At 40.3% G+C, this 18,797-nt stretch overlaps 3 protein-coding genes across 5 annotated transcripts in view; 1 reads left to right on the forward strand and 2 right to left on the reverse strand.

The window, feature by feature from the left end:
* cant1a (calcium activated nucleotidase 1a) overlaps positions 1-547 on the reverse strand; it is a 9,677-nt gene extending 9,130 nt beyond the window's left edge. The window contains exon 1 of the mRNA XM_086087418.1: positions 429-547. The gene's annotated coding sequence lies outside the window, so the exon portion shown is untranslated. The remainder of the gene's footprint in view (positions 1-428) is intronic.
* A 620-nt stretch (positions 548-1,167) lies between these two features.
* On the reverse strand, positions 1,168-6,979 carry syngr2a (synaptogyrin 2a). Its single transcript, XM_086090477.1, has 4 exons — positions 6,759-6,979; positions 5,024-5,261; positions 3,492-3,625; positions 1,168-3,348 (listed from the first exon to the last, which is right to left on the reverse strand). Exons 1-4 carry the CDS (start codon positions 6,855-6,857, stop codon positions 3,148-3,150), a joined length of 672 nt encoding a protein of 223 aa, XP_085946603.1. The 5' UTR covers positions 6,858-6,979; the 3' UTR covers positions 1,168-3,147.
* Positions 6,515-11,773, forward strand: cenpx (centromere protein X). 3 transcript variants are annotated; one of them, XM_086090490.1, is made up of 6 exons: positions 6,515-6,635; positions 8,092-8,177; positions 8,733-8,784; positions 9,005-9,058; positions 9,147-9,245; positions 11,649-11,773. In XM_086090490.1, exons 2-6 carry the CDS (start codon positions 8,142-8,144, stop codon positions 11,756-11,758), a joined length of 351 nt encoding a protein of 116 aa, XP_085946616.1. In that variant the 5' UTR covers positions 6,515-6,635; positions 8,092-8,141; the 3' UTR covers positions 11,759-11,773. The 3 variants fall into 3 exon arrangements, with proteins under 3 accessions (XP_085946616.1, XP_085946636.1, XP_085946625.1); XM_086090510.1 differs by having other exon boundaries at positions 9,147-9,235; XM_086090499.1 differs by lacking the exon at positions 11,649-11,773 and having other exon boundaries at positions 9,147-9,374.
* Positions 11,774-18,797: the final 7,024 nt, after the last annotated feature.

Raw genomic sequence — 18,797 nt, forward strand, 5'->3', positions numbered from 1 at the left:
TAGCACAGTATACCTAGGGATATTACCATCAAGAAAAATAAAATTAAAAAAACAGCTGCCCTTCCCCGAAACAAAATCATCTTTCTAGCCACATTTTGCTTCATGGCTGATGGCTATATATAAAATTAATCAATAGCTTACTTAACAAAAAGGCTATAAAGACTATTTGCACTACTTTGGCTTTTTGAATGTACGTGACCTGTGTATACTTCCTGGCATGTATATGTCCAACGTTGTATTTAAGTTTTTTTATATACATGTACTTCTGAATATTGATCATTTTAAAAAGTAATAATAACAATGGGAAAAAGAGCATTCAAACTGTTAGCTACGATGCTAATCGCCCCCTCGGTTCCACCACAAACGCTCGTTCGGGAGCTAACGAGGATAATAAAGGTGTCATTTGGCATGTTCCGCCAACAACTCACCGCACACTCACACCGTCAGCTCTCCGTCCACCTACTCTCGGAACTCCGGAGTCATTGTTGTCGAGGTTTGTTCGACTGGAACTCAGCGTCTCGCTACTTCCTGACACGGACTGATGACGTCATCTATTTGGGACACGAGCCAAATAAGGTGCCTTCAGGTACACTCGGAAATACAGTTTTTTTGGGGAGTTTAATCACAGTTCCAAAGAGTTTCAAAAAATACAATCCTTGTATCAGTTATCAGTTCTTTACATTTTCAATTGCATTTTTAATCTGAATTAAAAATTTAAATGTAAAACAAAAATATTAATTTTTGTGTTAGATTTAAAAACAAACAAGACCATGAGTCTTTTTTTTTTCTCCGGATAGCAACTGAAAATGCAAAAAAAACAGTCTACAGACATGGCCGGTTTTCCGAGTTCATATTAATTTGAACCAAAAAATTACAATTGAAAAATCTGTCTTTTTTGTTTGCTTGTTTTACTGTTAGGTTAAAAAAAAAAATATATATATATATATATTTTTTTTTTTTGTATTTTTTTTTTCAATGTTACCAACAGGAAATAGGATAATCCTGGTGCAGTATTTACCAACCATTGACCCTTCCACATTATGCACATTGCAGATCTGTAGTCCTCCACCACACAGTTCGAGACGATCACTAGTTAAATATTTGCCCAAGGAGCAGATGCCTGCACATAATCCTGTTGGATGAGGATATGAACGAGAATGCAAAAGGTTAGGAACAAACTGTTGTTGTTTTTATTTGGCAAAGAGAATACTGTGCAAAGCACTTCCATCCACTATCTGAACTGCTTATGCCTCACAAGGGTCGTGGCCGTGCTGGAGCCTATCACAGCTGAGTTGGGGTAGTTGGCGGGGTACAGTGGTACACCATGAACTGGTTGACAATCAATTACAGGTAAATCACTTGAGTTTGGGTTTTCATTGAGAGTACAAAATAAAGAGGCAAACTTGCCGCAAACAAGCAAAAAAGATTAAGTCATGTGACATGCTAATCATGTGATAGCCCTGTGCCTGATAGGATGAACTGCTGTCACCAAACAGTGGAAAAAAACTAAGTACATGATCACAGGTCAATGTGTGTCATCAAATGGTGACTGACGTACAAAAAATAAAATAAACACAGGTAATACAAATCAATGTGTGGCCTTTCTACTTTATAGCAGTGTTTGCCAACCACTAATGTGCCATGCAAAACAATCCAATTTCACTTGATTGGTTTGAAAATGATGATCTATTTATAATAAATAATGTTCATCTATCTATACTAGCAACATATAGTAACAGACAGAAACATGTGCTCTACACAAGAATGCAGACGGTACAATTAATGCATATCCACCTGTTGCCCTTCAAAAACAGAATACAGAGGTTAAGAACCAAATCTGCCCAAAGTAGTGAAAAAATGTGAAGTTTGTATTTCCAGACATATGCAAACCAATGGCAGCAAAAAAAATACTTTGTCTAAATAAAGATCCTAAGTTCACGTCAAGATAGTTCCATGGCAGAGCACAACAGCAAATATGAAAATAAATATGCAAATGTAAATGAGTTGCGAGTAAGGGAGGGAACGCTGTAGTAGCTTTGTGTTCAACTAAACAGGCCCAGATTTGTTTGTGAGTAATTTGAGACAAAAATAGAATTTTTTGCTAGGCAGAAGCTTCCCATGTCCAAATATGGTTGATTTAATATTCTTTTCACAAATCAATCCTATTGCTCTGTCCCCACATCTGATTTTTTTTCCACATTATTAACCAATTAAAAATGTTGAAAATAACTTGAAGGAAAAAACTATTATTGCTCTTGAATGCTTCAACTGTCTGAGAAGTATATTGTTGAGAAGTCATTCTGCGGGAGTTGTGCGGCGTTACGTCTCCTCAATATTGCACGCCTGGATGTGTTTTTTAGACCCAAAAAGTGAAAACATACACAATTGAGTAAGCCTGTTTTGTAAAACAACAAAATAGTAATAGTGCAGAAGGAAGCAGTCAACCATGTAGGAACACTGCATATTAATTTACGCCTATTAAGACCTTTAAAAAAGAAAAAGAAAAAAGGGAATATGTAACCACAGCCGCTTGCTTTTGTGAAGTATTAATTTTGTGTGGTAGGTGGTGTGTTGTCAGTGTGCAAGGAGTTATAATACAATTTTAAACCATGTGATTATTTGATAACTCAAGCAGGTTGGTGTTGTTTGGACATATGAAGATTCTGCCCTACAGTGACAATACTTTTGCCATGACATTTTTCTAATGTGCCTTGGCGCCATAAAGATTTGGAAAGTCTGCTTTGAAAGCCCCCCCCCCCCCAAAAAAAAAGCATACTCTCAGCCAAAGCAATTACACTAAAATAATATTAAAATATTGCTAGATTGAATCATATATAGTGCACAAAATCCATTCTTTAGTGATTATAAAAAAAAACAACAGTACAGTAGTATTTTTTATGGGGACATTGTTGATATTTTTCTAACCTTTGTGATACTGCGTACTAAGGGTGACGCATCAGACTTCAAGTGGTTTTGGTACAAAGACAAGAAAGCAGTGGGGCCCTCCTTTTCCCTCCCAGAGGAGCAACTAATTTAAAATTGAGAAATTCAACACAATAAAGTGTGCATGTCCTACTGAGAGAAAAGAGGAATTTGTCAAATATGAACACCCTCCACCACTTCTGCGGGACTTTGGCAATGTCCGTCTCAGTAAGACGGCGGTTGGTACTCTCCAGGATTCTCCTGGTTTTGGGAGAAGGGGGACTGCTGGTAGCCGGTGGGGCCGCCACTGCTGGTGGCGTAGGGGGCCGGGGGGTACGACGGGTCCACGGCAGGGTCCGTGTACTGCTGGTTCAAGTCACTCACGCCTTGGCGATACCGCTCGTAGGCGAAATAGGACAGCAGAGCCTAGAGAGAAAAAGTATGGCGGCTCTTTAGGTTAAAAAAACAAGTTTTGCAAAATAAATGTTGGTCAAAACAAACATTCTTAAAGATTCAAAATGACGGCTCGAGCGTTCCTATTTTGAAAGGCCGGCCAATGGAAGGCTCACCCAGGTGAGGATGGAGAAGAAGGAGAACGCCACTACGGCACGAGCAGCATCAGCAGGCACGGCGGAGCTGGTGGTCCAGGACCACTGGTTAACCAGCACACAGAAGCAGATGAACCACAGGAACGTCCAAGCCGCTGCAACATCACAACACTTTAGGCAAATATAGTTTGACTTTTTTTTCCATATAATATTGTGCTTCATGTAATCATGGAAAAAATAAGAATGAATAGAAAACAGTTTGTGCATCATGAATGATTCACTGTGAATGTGGCGCTCCTTCAGATGTGTGTATGCTTTGGCCACCTGGGTGCAGTATAGTTCCATTCAAAAAGTCAAACCCTCATAGATTATAGATTCAGGGCCCACAATAAAAGGTGATTCCAAGTATTTATTTATTACAATTTTTTTTTTTTTTTACATATTTTGGTATTCCAGTTCATAAAACCCATGAAAACAGGATGTCCAAAAATTATAATATTGAAGAAATCACTATGTATACTTCTCAGTGTTTTGCATGGGGAAAAAAAGAATGGATGGATGGATGGATGGATGGCATTTTCAAAATGATTTGTGAATCTTCAGTTGGTTGGGAATCCCTTTGCCTTATTCGCTGCCTCGATTGACCGTGGCATTGCCTGGGGGTTCTGGAAACCCAGGTTTTCTTGATGCTTGCTGTCAGCTCTTCGTTTTTGGGTCTGGTGGCCCTCATTTTCCTTTTGTAAGACAGTTTAAACTATTTTCTCACGCACTTGTTCACAAAGAGGTGAACCTCACCTCATTTGCTTGTGAATACCTGAGCAATTCAGGGAAGCTCCTTTTATCCCCAATCATTGCACCCACCTGTTCCCAATTAGCCGGTTCATGTGTGAGATGTTCAAAACAGGTGTTTGATGAGCATTCCTCAACTTCCTCAGTCTTTTTTGCCACCTGTCCTATCTTTTTTTTTTATCATGATTTATCGCGATATCGATATATCGTCACACTCCTATCTGTTAGTCCGTCCGTCAATGGCGGAGTGACCAACGTTTATGTTGGGGAGGAGCTAAGTTTGGCCTGGGTTGTAGTGGAAGCAATGGAGTCTTTTTGTACAAATGAACTCCTGGTGGTGTTTTTTTTTTTTTTTAATCAATAACCGAAAAGCCATTTATTTTTAAGGGTAATATTATACGGTGAGTTGAAAATGATATGTAACTTTTTGGGGGATCATAGTTTGTGGTATATTTACACTTTAAACTAACATTAATATATGTTAACACTTCATTTCTGCTTACCGGTAACTTTTTGTTTTGACATGATAATGCTTCAGCCACCGCGTTTAGCTGCCAAATCATTGGCTGAGGAACTCAGTATGTGTGGCCTATTACGTTAATTAGCACTACAGTTTCACAGCAGTGCAGAACAGCAGTAAACTAAAGATTTTCTTGATCGTTTGATTTCACTCTTGGTGTGTTGGCAGTCCAGACTGCTTATATGAAGTCAATTGTCCATAAACTGTCCCATAAAAGGAAGACACCTTTAAAACATCGTCTCACCTGAGAAGACCAAGTCTCCGATGATGATGTATCTCCTCTCCTTGGCGTTACTGATCTGCGGGAAGTAGGCGTCCAGCACCAGGAAGGCCACGCACGCCAAAAAGGCCAGCACGCCGATCCCCACGCCGTAGCTGCACACGCTGTCCCTCTGGTTGAACATGCACGTGGGCTGCGGGTCCACGGTGTTGTTGACGTAGCCCTCCGCCGTGATGGTGGCGAACACCACAATGGCAAAGACCTAATGGAGAAAGCAAATGGTAATTATATAGAATGGAGTCTTAGTATGAGGATAAAAGCCATAAAGTTACAAGAACATTACAAAGAAAAGTTGTAATACTATAACAAAAGAGTTGCAATATTACAACAATTAAGTCATAATGACACAAGAAAAAAAAGTGGCAATATTACAAGAAACAAATTATCATCTTACAAGCGGATATTTTAGTTTTTTTGTTTCTTACAAGAAAAACGTCAAAGTTGTGAGAATGAAGTCAGAATTATTTTATTATTATTATTATTATTTTTTTATGTGGAATGTTTTATAAATAAAATAATTAATTCTATAAGAATAAATTCAGAATATTACAACAAAAAGTGTCAATATAAAAAAAAACGAAATATTACAGCAAGAATAACATTGCAATGCTCCAAGAATAAAGTCGGAATATGAGAAAAATGCTGTAATGTTATATGAATTAATAATAAATTAAGTTAAAATAAAAATGGTACAAGAATAAAGTCAGTCTTTCTAGAAGAAAAGTCAGAATATAAAAATATATATATTATATATAGTAAAGACAAAGTTATTACCTTATCACCAGGAAAAAAAACAGTCAAACAGCTGCGATATTAAAAGAAAAAGTAATTAAGTTGTCCGAATATTCGAAGGTTAGAATGTTTAAGAAGGATAAAGTCAAACTATTACGAGAGGAAGTAACAAAAATGTTACGAGAATAGTTGTTACAGTTTAAATATAAAAATAAAAATGACATACTACTATGTCAGAAAATAATGACAGTAGAGTTGCAATATTACGTGAAAAACGACCTAATGTTAAAAAATTATGTAAAGATAGAATTTTGCGAGGAAAAAAATACTTGTAACAAGAAATGTTTTTTTTTTTTTTTATCTTTACAAGAAATGTTTTGCTGGTAAATGAAATGGTACAAGAAATGTGACTAGAAATTATTATTTTTTCAAGGAAAAACAGTTGTGTACTTTTACGAACAAAATCGTAATGTTACAAGAACAAAGCCCTGAAATATGAAAAAAAAAAAGATAATATGGCAAAAATATGAAATAAGTTGTATACATTACAAAGAAAATGTCATGAAGTTATGTGTGTGCAGTGTGTATGTTTCAAACCACGTAGCTAACACTTCTTACGACCAAAAACTTATGAATGTATAAAAAATACAAAACTATTGCTCAAATATCGAGATTGCAATGCAAACCCTTCGTTTGCGTAATGAGTCTCACTTCCGGGTTTGGGCTTGCAATGCTAGCAGATGCGACATGCTATCAAAAACAAAACGTATTGACACATGACGTGACGCAGCACTATAGACATGCTAACCAACTGCAGTTTTGGCAAACAGCTTTCTCACTCCTTGTAAGTGTTTTTTGTTAAGCCCAGCGCCAGCGTGTCTAATTTATTACAACTAATTATTAACTTTGCTCGAACAGCTGTTGACAGCTAAGCATGCAAATTGGACGCTTCCGTTGCCTCACTCACCCAGCTCAGACATCGCAGAATCGTCTGAGGCTTTTTCATAAAGCCCCCCAAGTCGAACGCGCCACCGGCCAGCGGGGCTCCATACGCGTTGCTTTGCATTTCTTTTCTTTTCGTGTTTTAATTACTCGCAATAACGACAAGAAAAGTTGGAAAACTAAGCTAGAAAAACTTTCTTGGTGGGACGTTTAACTGCTTCCTGAAAACTTTACTAAGCCCGCCCCTTGCTTTGAGACGTTCATGGACCCTCGGAACAGCCAAAGTCAGATGGATGGATAGATGGATGGATGGATAGATGGATAGATAGATTAACATCATTAATGGAACTGACTGAAGAAATGATTACAGCTATGGATAAGCAACATGTTTTAGTCAGTGTTTTTGTGGACTTCCAAAAAGTGTTTAATACTCTATACATCATGGATAAAAAAACAACAACCCAACTATACATCATTGCTTTTTTAATTTAAAAAGCGTTACTCTCCGTCATTTTTTTTTACATTAAAAAAATATACTATACATGATGGCTTTTTATTTTATTTCAAAAAGCTTTATTATACATGTTTTTTATTCAATAAAAAAAAGCTTTACTATAAAACATGGCTTTAAAAAAAGAAAAAGATAAAAAAAAATTATACATCGTGGCTTATATATATATATATATATATATATATATATATATATATATATATATATATATATATATATATATATATATATATATATATATATATATATATATATAAAACTTTTATACATCGTGGCTTATATATATATAAAGCCATACATTATATCATGGCTTTTTTTACATAAAAAAAACTTACTATACATCATGGCTTTTTTTTAAATAAATAAATAAATAAGCCGTACTATACATCATGGCTTTTTTTATATTAAAAAAACACTTACTAATCCTGGCTTTTTAAATTATTATTATTTAAAAAAAATACTATATACATCATGCTTTAATTAAAAAAGCCATGTAATAATATTAATAATAATAATAATATATAATTAAGAAAAAAAACCTTACTATATATAATTGCTTTTTTTTCTTTCTTTCTTTTTTAAATAAACAAAGCCTTAATATACATCATGTTTTGTTTTTTTTAACCAATAAATCGTTGCTGTCTACAGAAAGACACACTGTATCTTACAGATTTTGATGACAAAATTCTTGTTTTAGTATCCGGAAAAACAGAAAAGTAAGTGCGCTGACTATCAGTGGGCAAAATAAAACTAAAACAAATAGGGATACAAACATGGGGGGTGTTCGAGGCAACGGTCGCATGTTGTACGTAAGAGTTTACTGATGACGTCTCATCTCACTGTCCAGTGTCCAATCACATCGCAGAGCGCCAACCTCTTGAGTTTTTCACAGACAACATGGCGGAAAGAGACACAGAAGTTACGTTTAAGAAGGTAACCGTTGTTTTCTCTCTCTCTCTCTCTTTGTGTGTTCGCCATGATCTGTCTTTTAATTTGTGAATACTTGTCGAGACTATAAACTGTCAACGCAGGATCTCAGTAAGGGGAAAACAATAAACGTGGTTCTTTCGACACCGTTGTTAGTAGTCATTTCAACATTTTAAAAGTGAAAAGTGACGTAAGTGTATTTTTGCCAAAGCCGAATAAAAAATATATCGAAAATATTAATATATGAATTAGGTTGCTCATGGTATATGATAGTTGTAGGTTCAGTACACATGAAAGAGCGTTAAAGGATCATATTTTCATAATAGAGTCTGGTAGGTAACGACGGATTTGTCCACAAGAGGGGGCTATAGTTACTGTAGATATATACACTGTAGATTGGTGTGTCATTTGTATAACATCATTGCACAATGGCCCGGAAGTGTTTCTCACCTACAATGAAGAGTTATTTAAATAAAATAGTGAATGGTGTAAAATATCATCTAGAACTTGATTTATATATAGGCCAATTAAAAAAATAAACAACCAATGATATGCCCACAGGAGACGATGGGCAAACTACTCTCCAGCTTCTTCAAGGAGGACAAAACCAGATGTAAGAAAGTTACTCGGGCTGGGCGATTAAACAGTTTGTGATTCATTAGGGTTTATTCAACATGATGATTATTATTTATTATAATTTTTTGGGCGGTTGCCATAATTCAAAGTATGACCCCACTGATGTGGACTGCTTGTACTAACAACATGGCTATAAGCATTGATATTTTGGTCATTGTTTTTGTGTAATTTTTGTTCTTTAATCTCTTGTGTGGCAGTAAGCGTAGAGGCCAAACTACTCATGGTGGAGATGCTGAAAATATTTGTCCAAGGTAAACATTGCCATTCCACATATATTACTTCTTGAGAGTCGATGATAATGATGATGATATACTGTATTCATGTTATTGCGGTTGTCAGAGGCGGCCGTGCGCTCTCAGAAACAAGCTGAATGTGAGGACTGCGACAGAGTGGACATCGAGCACTTTGAAAAGATCCTGCCTCAGCTGGTGTGTAGCTGTAAGCATTGTACACTCACTGGTCACAGCATTAGGTACACTTGCATAATCTAATCGAGCCATATCAAAAAAATAATTTTACCAGGATAAAATTGTATGTTACAAGAATAAAGCTGTAATATTTTGTGAATGAAGTCGCAGTAGGGATGTCTCGATCACATTTTTTTGCATACGAGTCCGAGTCACCTGATTTTGAGGATCTGCTTCATGAACAAAAAAAACGCAGATTGTCTTTTTATTTGTTTTTTAGTACTTGACTAAAACTATCCCAGCATTATACATGTTTATATGGCTAGTGGAGCAGTGGTTTAAGTAAAGCATTTACATCCTTTTTAACGCAACTTTAACCTTTCCGTCATATGTTTTATGTATATCCTATGTTCAACGGCTCATCTTTGAGCCGTGATCTATGGAGCCACAAAACTGACAATAAGACATTGACATTGAAACAAGTATTGGCATTGTAAAAGGTTGTATTAAAGACATTAAAAAACACTATTTTCTTGAAGCATATTTTTGTTGTATTATGTCTTTTTCAATGCCAATCTGCAGGGGGTTTTTTCACTCTTTTTTTTTTTGGAGTGTCAGGTTTTCAGTTTCACTTCTCTTTTTTTTTCAGTTTCAATTTATTGGCAGTGGGGCAGGGTTGTTGTTGGGGGCGGGGCTTTGAGCGCGAGAACGCCTTCAGCTTTTCAGGAGAGGAGAGAGGAGAGCGCGCCCTCTGTTGGCTAAAAGTAATACTCATGGATACAAGTTTACCAGGAATTCCTAAACCGCCTGTAAATCTGTTTTTTTCTACATATAACCTTGTGGCGTCAGTGTTAATGTTTCAGTAGTAAACCAGTTAGCACGTTAGCTAAATTAGCATGTCATGATGCATAAAGTAATTTCAAACATGGTGGTCTTAACGTCACAAGTAACATATATAACCACATATAACCTTGTGGCTTACAGGCGGTTTAGGAATTCCTGGTGAACTTGTATCCATGAGTATTGCCTTTAGCCAAAAGAGGGCGCACTCTCCTCTCCTGAAAAGCTGGAAGGCGTTCTTGCGCTCAAAGCCCCGCCCCCAAACACAACCCCGCCCCCACACTGCCAATAAATTGAAACTGAAAACCTCTGACACTCAAAAAAAAGTAAAGTGAAAAAAAATCTGCTGATTGGCATTATTTTATTTTTCAATCCAACCTTTTATAATGCCAATACTTGTTTCAATGTCAATGCAGCTTTTGCCACAATGCCATTTTTTTTTCAATACTAAATCTTATTGTCAGTGTTGTGGCTCCATAGTGATCCGTATGGATAAAGCGCCATGGTTCCGGTCGTACATGGTCCGGAGGCTAATGTCAAAATAAAAGCCTTCCAACTAAGACATTGACGTCAATGCAATTGCCTTGTTGTATTTTGAAATTCGTGGCTCAAGGCGGCTAATTAGCTTGACTCATCCTCACTCGACTTCATAAGCACATCAATATAACGCCATCCCGAAATCATATTCAATCGCTAATTAAGTACGCTAAGAAACCGCTAGTTAATTAGTCTGTCATTGTATGATACAGCATACGCAGGAGAGCGTAAACATTGACAGCGTTTGGCAAGACGCGAGATGCATTCAAATGCAGTCGGACATTTCAAAGTTGGACAGAAAAAAGTCAATCAATGCATTAACCGTTAATAATTGAAAATATTTAAACAATGTGGGCTTTCTATCAATCTATAAAAGCTGACATACCGTACATTAAGAAGAATGATGGGTGTGAAATCACTTTGCTTTTTTACCTAATTACAGTCCGACTGTCATGACAAGTTTGCTCTATATTATTTATTTGGTTGTTGCTAATATAACAATGAGATTCATTTTCCAAAAATCATTTCCATTTTGATAAATTTTGTAGAAACTTTATTTGGACGTACACGTATTGTCATTTACGTCGCAACGCATTCAGTGCGTAGTGACGTACAATGGCGGCGGGCTCTCTGCCGAGCAATGGGAAACGCCTGTAAAGTAAGCAAGGTAAGTTTCCGTAGCGTTCCAAAAGAAACAACGTGCGATCGGGAGAGTCAGCTGTGCTCTCGTCATTCACTAGACGTATTCAAGAGTTTTGATCGTCGCTTCAGCTTTTTGGCTGGGGTCATGGAAATAAAGCGTTTTTCTTCTTAAAACAATTTGTGTTCGAAAGAGTGATACATTTGCATCACAAAACCGCAAACTAGAAAAAAGTCCGACTTCATTACCGCCTGGCACAATTTTTCTGTTCGTATCACTGCACAAAAGCATTTTTTCTGTGATTACTCAATTATTCAATAGGATAACTGGTGGATTACTCGATTCTAAAAATATTCAACTGCTGCAGGCTAATATACAGTGCTCTTTGAACACTTACCCTTTCCCTTCCTTTTTCAGCTGCTGGATTTCTAACTGCCACAAGATGGCGCCATAGTGTTTCACGACAATACTCCCCCCCAAAAAACCCACTTCTGTCATTTATAACCCCATTCCAAAAGTGTCAATAAACGCCTCCTCCCTGCCTTGTTTTTGTTTTGATCCGTGTGCGTGTTGCGGGGAAAAAACAAGGCACAGCGCCCCACCACCTGTGCTCCCCTGCGCAACAACAGGTGCTCCCAACATGCTCGGCGGGCGCCCCGCATCAAAGCCTCCCGCAGCAGTTGGAAGCAATTAGAGTAATAAGGGGAGCAGCCAGTCTCTTAGATGATGACAAGTGCCAGGAACAAGAAAAAAAGGGAAAAAAAGTACCCCCTCCGGCCACTTTGAAGTTCCCTTTTGCTGTCCTGCGATGTTTAGTTAGAGGTGGAGGGAAGGCCAAAGGGGAGCTCTGGAGCTGGGGGAAAGTTGAACGTGTGTGCGTGTGTGTTGGCCAAACACGGCCAGAAAGACCACACGCATAGACAGTCTGTTTGAAGGGAAACATAACAAAACACAGTGGAATACGCTCCAAAAGAGGTGCAGGGTGTCATTGTGAAGGTAAATAAACACTAAACAAAAAGGAGGGAGGCGCTGCCTTTCCTTTCATCCCAGTGGAAGTTCTCTTAATGGTTTTTCCTCCGTTGTGAGTCAGCGTAACACCTCACGCTATTTATTCGTGTGACTCAACGAGCTGGGAGTCCATCTGGAAGCGAGTCGGGGGGGTGGAATTCCGCATGCCGCCTGATTTTAGATTCACATTCTCGCGTTCACAAGGCCAATTTTTCTGTCACTTATTTGTCGGCTTAATAGTGGTTGGCGCTCCTGCGAGATTCGCGATGCGCCAAAGTGCCACTTACCGCGTGGGCCGACCCGCTCGTTCTGGTGACGAGCTGCCACTTTTACTCACACGCTGCTGCTTCATTACTGCAGCCAGCCAGTGATTCCCAACCACTGTGCCACTGCACATTAGTGTGAGATGCTGTTCGTCTATCTTTGCTAGCCATGTATAATGACCGCCACAACATTTAAATGCTCTTCCACTATAATGGCAGGAGGTGCCATTAAACGATGCATCTACCTGTTGCCATTCAAACAACAGATTTGGTATTCAACTAAACAGACCTAAATTAAATTAAATTAAAGATCATTTTATCAATGTACACAACCTCCCTAAAATTGTTATTAATGCTTATATGTATAGTTTAAATTTAAGATATTATCCAAAAACAAATGAATATCAATATCAAACTTCAATTTCCCTTACAAATAAATGCCTTACAGATTATTTGGTTGCAACCCAATCTCAACTCATTCTCATTCAAGTGCTATTGCGCCATCTAGTGCTATCCAGGTGCCAAGGATATAAGTTGAAGTGAGGGAAGGAGCATCTTTTGATAGAATGTGTTGAAAATGCCTTTTGTTGTGGAAATTTGGAGGCTGAGTTTTATCACTTGACTACATTTACTAGCTTGCCAGTTGGTGACTTGCTAGCTAGCAACTAGCACCAAACATTTGCAGTCAGAACTAAGGCGAACTACTGTCACGATGATAGTCTCACCTTCCGATTTGTGTGAAACTTTTGAGGCCGCTTTTTAAAGGGACAATGTGTAGAAATGTTTGCCATCTAGTGGTGAACTGATAGAATGCAACAACCTAATTTTGAAGCACGCGCACTACGATGCCTCAGAGAGACCACACTTTGCAAGACTACCACCAATTATTACATTCGCGAACTTTGTCTCCTTCGGGTATCCGTAGCAGAAAGATGGCGGTGAAATAGCCTCTTGTAAGGTGAGGCACAACCCATGTAGTATAATTAGCGATTACTAGACAGATTATGTTTTTTTTAATGTACGCTGATGTGTGATAGAACTATATATATATGTTTATAGTCCCAAAAAAATACGGTAGGTTGGGTAGGCTTTTTTAGACAGGTGAGTTTTTAGTTGTGATTTGAATTGTGTTAAATAGTCCCAAGTTTCTGAGTTGAGGTGGTCGTGAGTTCCAGAGACAGGGAGCAGAGCGGCTGAATGCTCTGCTCCTCGTGGTGGTTAGATGGGCAGAGGGGACAGACAGGTGAATGGAGGAAGAGGATCTGAAGGTGCGACATGGAAGGGGTGGCTACAGATAGGTATGGGGGGATGTAGATGGATTTAAATACAAACAGGAAGATTTTAAATTGGATACGTAACTGAACTGCGAGCCTGAGGATGATGTGTTGATGTGTGTGATAGAGGGACCTCGGATTATGATCTGAATTATGGACCAAGTGAAGCAGTTTGTGAAGGCGTCCGAAAAGGAGAGGAGTTGCAAAAAGTTGGGCGGTAAGGTGGAAGAGGCTTTGATTGTGAGATATAGATGGGTGTCATTAGGTTAACAATGGAATTGACTGTTAAATTCACAAAAAATATCGCAGAGAGGGATGAGGTAGATGATGAAGGGGAGGGGCTCCAGGACCGATCCCTGGGGCACACCTGACGGGACAGAAGAGGGGATGGATTTGAAGGACTGAATGCGGCTGAAGAGGTAAGATGGAATCCAGTTCAATGGTGTACGGGTGATGCCGATGGAAGAAAGTCTGTTGAGGATGATGGTGTGACAGAAGGGTGTGAAGTCCACACTCAGGTGTAGGAGAATAACGATGGTGACGAGTCCAGAATCGGCTGCCACGAGGAGGTCATCTGGGATTTTGATGAGCACTGTTTCAGTGCTATGACGTGGGCGGAAACCGGACTGTTAATAAAGGTGACTATGGGATAAGTGGGAATGGAGTTAGCGACAACAGTTTTTTTTTCTTTGTTTTTTTTTTCATTTCAGAAACGAAGGGTCGATTGGAGATAGGATGGTAGTTGTTGAAGCTAGAGGGGTCAGCACCAGGTTTTTTCGTAATTACAGTGATATATTTTACAATTTTAGACTTGCATTGAAATGTGAATGGTTGTCATATGTGCCCTAAAATCGGCTGGACCAATCCAGGTTGTAGCCAACTCTTGCCAAAGTCAGCTCAGATTTGAACATGACTCTAATGAGGACAAGACCTATAGAAAACGGATGAATGGGTAATTAGAAGTGATGCCAGCCATTCCAAGCAACAACTCTTTACGCGGCTGCTTCACACGTTGGCAGGAACAAATGACATGTTAAGGCGGGAATCTCTTATTAAACATGCGAAAGCAGTTTGAAGGAGTGAGAGAGGGAGAGAGCGCGCGGCGGGGGCGCCCAGTCATGACTTAAAGCTTCTCTTGATGGTGACATTAAAGGCAAGGGAGTGTCCACAGCGCGGGCCAGACAGACGCTTTCTTGGAGAGAGGAAGAGCTGACGAGAGCTGACGTGTCTCCGGGCTTCTGGCGGCTCTCTTTGAACCACATTGCTTCAGCACTGATACGGACGGTACTCATTAAACCAAATCAAATCAAAAGGTGAATATATTATGGGAAATTGATGTTTTAATGGCGTGTACACAAATAGTTGGGTGTCTGGAGTGCATGATGAACATTCCAGGCCAGGTGATGTACATTTCTGGCTTATATGCTCCCCGACACTTTTGTATTTATTCTTTAAAATATATCTGTGCGGATCACTGTCTTAAGAGGGTGCACCCAACAATCTTACATCTTATTAGATACTATTATCCTTATGTGTGATCATGTGAGTTCCCCAGGCGGCAGGGATTATTTTCCAAAGCAATTATTTCCTTGCAGACATTACCACGTTACAACGCTCCCATCTCCTGTCCCCTTCAGAAACATTCGGCAATCATCGGAGCATACCCGGAAGTGCCTGGTCGTCTTTGTGTATGTGAAGGACTGGATTCTTGACCGGTGGCAGAAGAAAACTTGAATTTGAATGTATTTATTTGAACGGGACAATGCACATTAATCATCATTTTACAATGTAAATGTGCGCAAGTTAGCTAAGTTAAGCTACTTTTCGTTGGCAGTCCCTCAGGTGGATGTAAAAGAGAGCCTAAAATGAGTGTCGTTAAAATCTCAAATACATTTCCAACAATACAGTATACAATAACATTACACAAGTACGTCGTTGTGTGTGTACTTTGGCATCATCTTGTTAATCTAGAGGCAAGACATCCTCCCAGACATAAAAATATCTTAGTCTCTTGGTCGATAACTTCAATGATACTTCCTTGACACCAATTACTACTTTACTAGTAGCCAGGGCTTTGGCGCTATGTTAGAGCGATGTGGATAGAGCTTATTTTGTGAATCAGTGAGTTTTTCAGCAAAGAACTAGCGTACCGCAAACAGGCGGGGGTTCACTGTTCGAGAAAATAATCATCAGAAAGAATAAGCAACAGGTGTCCCACGCATCAATCACTTCAACCTCTGATTGGATAAATAGGCAATGGCGTGTGCCTGCTTGTACGTGCGTGTGTGTGCTTGATGCAGCAGGCTGCGATGCATTAGCGCTGGGGAGACGAGAGGCCCCCCTCAGCCCTCCTCGCGGGCATGCCGCCGTCTAACCGCAGCAAGGCACATTCCACAACAATCGGCTGACAGCTCGCGTGCGTGGAGAGAATGCGCATCCAGCGGCTGTGACACATGGGGGACATCACCCAGAGGCCCTTGGCCCCCCCTCTGAAGGGTCCTGAGCTAGCTGATCAGAACATACCTGGCAGCTAACTGCTTGTGGCGCTTGGCTCTTAGCCTGAGGATGGAGATGGTGTGCCGCTGTGCCGGCTTTGCTCGCCGCGGGGGGGCGGAAAAGGATTCTTCCGGAATCAGTGAGGCGGATGATTGGGTCAGCGACCTTGACATGCCGCTGAAATAGGGGACAAGGGAGCGAGAGGGATGCACAATTAGGCCCCGGAGCTGGGTTATTTCTGGAGCCATACCCGCTTCCCACCCACCCCTCCTTGGAGTGGTGGCACAATAACACAGTAATCTCCTTACATAACCGCACAAACTCAAAAAATAACGACAGCTAAAAATACCAAGCGAATTGAGGTGACGTCAAAAGGCTTCAAACTTTGGGCCAAATGCACCAGAGGGGTCAGAGGTGCGCGCTATTTTTAGGCCCCCTGTCACAAAGTGGCAGTATAAATAAAACTACGAGCCTCGCAAGATGGAGGAGGAGCCAAGAACCCGAGAGTCACGATGAAAAAGAGCATGTTTGATGAGGTTTGGAAAGGAGCCAGTAATGACCATTAGTCGGGTGCAGGTGGCACGGCATGAAGTTGACCCGAGTTAGGACTTCGACTGTGAATGTGTGAAGCCCTCACAGGCAACAATTTAAGTGGGGTGCACAGGTTCCAATAATAGGGCCTAATCTACGGTAAATAACAAAATAAACAAAGGTCAGATTGTCAGATGTCTAAAAGATTATCCTCTGTGATTTTCATGCGGTGTTTGGGTGTGGGCCTTTGCTCACTTGGGTCGCAAGGTGCGATCAGCATGTGTGTACTCCGCTTAATTGGCTATCATTCCATTCCATGTCACAATCACAAAGTTCATGGGTCAACCCAACTCTGTGCTGACAGCACGCATGGATTTGCAATTGTAAATATCCAGTAGAACTGTTGGCCCCCAGCCTTGTCTGAAACGATTAGGACCTAAAAACACCAGGTATCAATCACGATCATCTTTTAGAGACTTCCAACAATTGATCAACAGTTAATCAACCAAACAACTGACTAACAAAGTGACCGATAGACCAACGGACTAATTACCGAAATGACCCACCAACCAACCAACTGTGCAATCCTTTCAAAGTCCTTGATAAACCGTAACTTCTTTATTGAGATCATTCAAAACAAGTCCCTCAAAAATAGATGAATACGTTTAAGCACGCCGTGCGATTGGCTGGCAACCAGTTCAGGGTGTACCCCGCCTACTGCCCGAAGCCAGCTGGGATAGGCTCCAGCGCCCCCCCCCCCCCCCCCCCTCCCCGCGACCCTTGTGAGGACAAGCGGTTAAGAAAATGGATGGATGGATGGATGGACGTTTAAGTACGAAAACCAACCAATTGAGTTTATGTGCTGTCAGAGGCTGGTCAGAGTGCTTGACTTCATCTTGGAGTTGTAAGGACAAACAAACTTGTCTGATGTTCCTTCTTCACAACATGTTGACTGTCTGTCCTCACAGTGGTGACGAAGGGGTGGTAGTGGTGGCAGGGGGTCGTCGCCGGAACTCTAAATTAGCCATAGTGAGTCAACAGGACAGCTTTCATGCAGGAGAGGTCAGGATGTAAGGGTTCATAGGTCAGGGTGCAGTGTTGGTCCTTGTCTTTTAACAGCTTCCTGTCCGCTGTGTTGTGCTAATCACTCACTCAGGCTTTTTCCCTCAACATTTTGGTCGAACTTCAAATTTGACCAGATTTGTGGAGTCATGTTGAAATAATTTGGGCGTGTAGCACTTGCGCAGCTCAGGCCAGCTCGTCACGCTTCCTTCCCTTGTTGAATTAACAATGACGCCTGTATTTGTGCTCTCGTCCACACTTTGAAGGTGCACCTGTTTTTCGACATGTCTCACCCAGGCCAAGACAAAGTGTCGCTGGTAAGGTGACACCCCCGGGGTCAGCGCATGATGTTCCAAAGCAATTTCTTGCTCTTTGAGGGATGAGCAAAGTACAAGATTTGTGTAAAAACACATTTTAAACATTAACTTATCATATTACAGCTTAGATTTGAAAGCAACATTTAAGAAATACTCTTATGTGGAAGACCGAGGCAGACCTGGTGGAACTATAAGTCGCGTTGCGTCGTGAAACATTCATGCAACATTGTGGAGCAAATACAAAGTATAACGCAAATAGTCATTAAAGGTGTTGGCTTCACATTAACAACATTAGTAGGTTACTGTTCAGGGAATTCGTTTAGAATGTGTGGCATGTCCCCACTTTAATTCATCTGACAAAGTAATCCATCAATCAAACCAACTAATTACCATCGGAGTTACCGACCAACATCGCGTGGACATCGGGGACAGTGCCTCCAGATTGGACGACCGGGGTGGTGGTCTCCCTTTTTAAGAAGGGGGACCGGAGGGTGTGTTCCGACTATAGAGGGATCACACTCCTCAGCCTACCTGGTAAGGTCTATTCAAGGGTGCTAGAGAGCAGCGTCCGCCGGGAAGTCCAATCTCGGATTCAGGAGGAGCAGTGTGGTTATC

The sequence above is a fragment of the Leptonotus elevatus genome, chromosome 1 (assembly GCF_054856555.1).
Source record: "Leptonotus elevatus isolate MCC_2025b chromosome 1, RoL_Lele_1.0, whole genome shotgun sequence".
Classification (NCBI taxonomy): Eukaryota; Metazoa; Chordata; class Actinopteri; order Syngnathiformes; family Syngnathidae; genus Leptonotus; species Leptonotus elevatus.

What these genes read in the sequence shown, in the direction of transcription:
- cenpx (XM_086090490.1), top strand. Translation starts at nt 8,142, where the DNA reads ATGGCGGAAAGAGACACAGAAGTTACGTTTAAGAAG. An exon ending in CAAGGAGGACAAAACCAGAT is followed by an intron (nt 8,785 to 9,004) that starts GTAAGAAAGTTA and finishes CTTGTGTGGCAG; the next exon opens with TAAGCGTAGAGGCCAAACTA. An exon ending in GCCTCAGCTGGTGTGTAGCT is followed by an intron (nt 9,246 to 11,648) that starts GTAAGCATTGTA and finishes TTCCTTTTTCAG; the next exon opens with CTGCTGGATTTCTAACTGCC.
- syngr2a (XM_086090477.1), bottom strand. Translation starts at nt 6,857, where the DNA reads ATGCAAAGCAACGCGTATGGAGCCCCGCTGGCCGGTGGCGCGTTCGAC. An exon ending in CGGAGACTTGGTCTTCTCAG is followed by an intron (nt 3,626 to 5,023) that starts GTGAGACGATGT and finishes GTGATGTTGCAG; the next exon opens with CGGCTTGGACGTTCCTGTGG. An exon ending in TCTTCTCCATCCTCACCTGG is followed by an intron (nt 3,349 to 3,491) that starts GTGAGCCTTCCA and finishes TTTTCTCTCTAG; the next exon opens with GCTCTGCTGTCCTATTTCGC.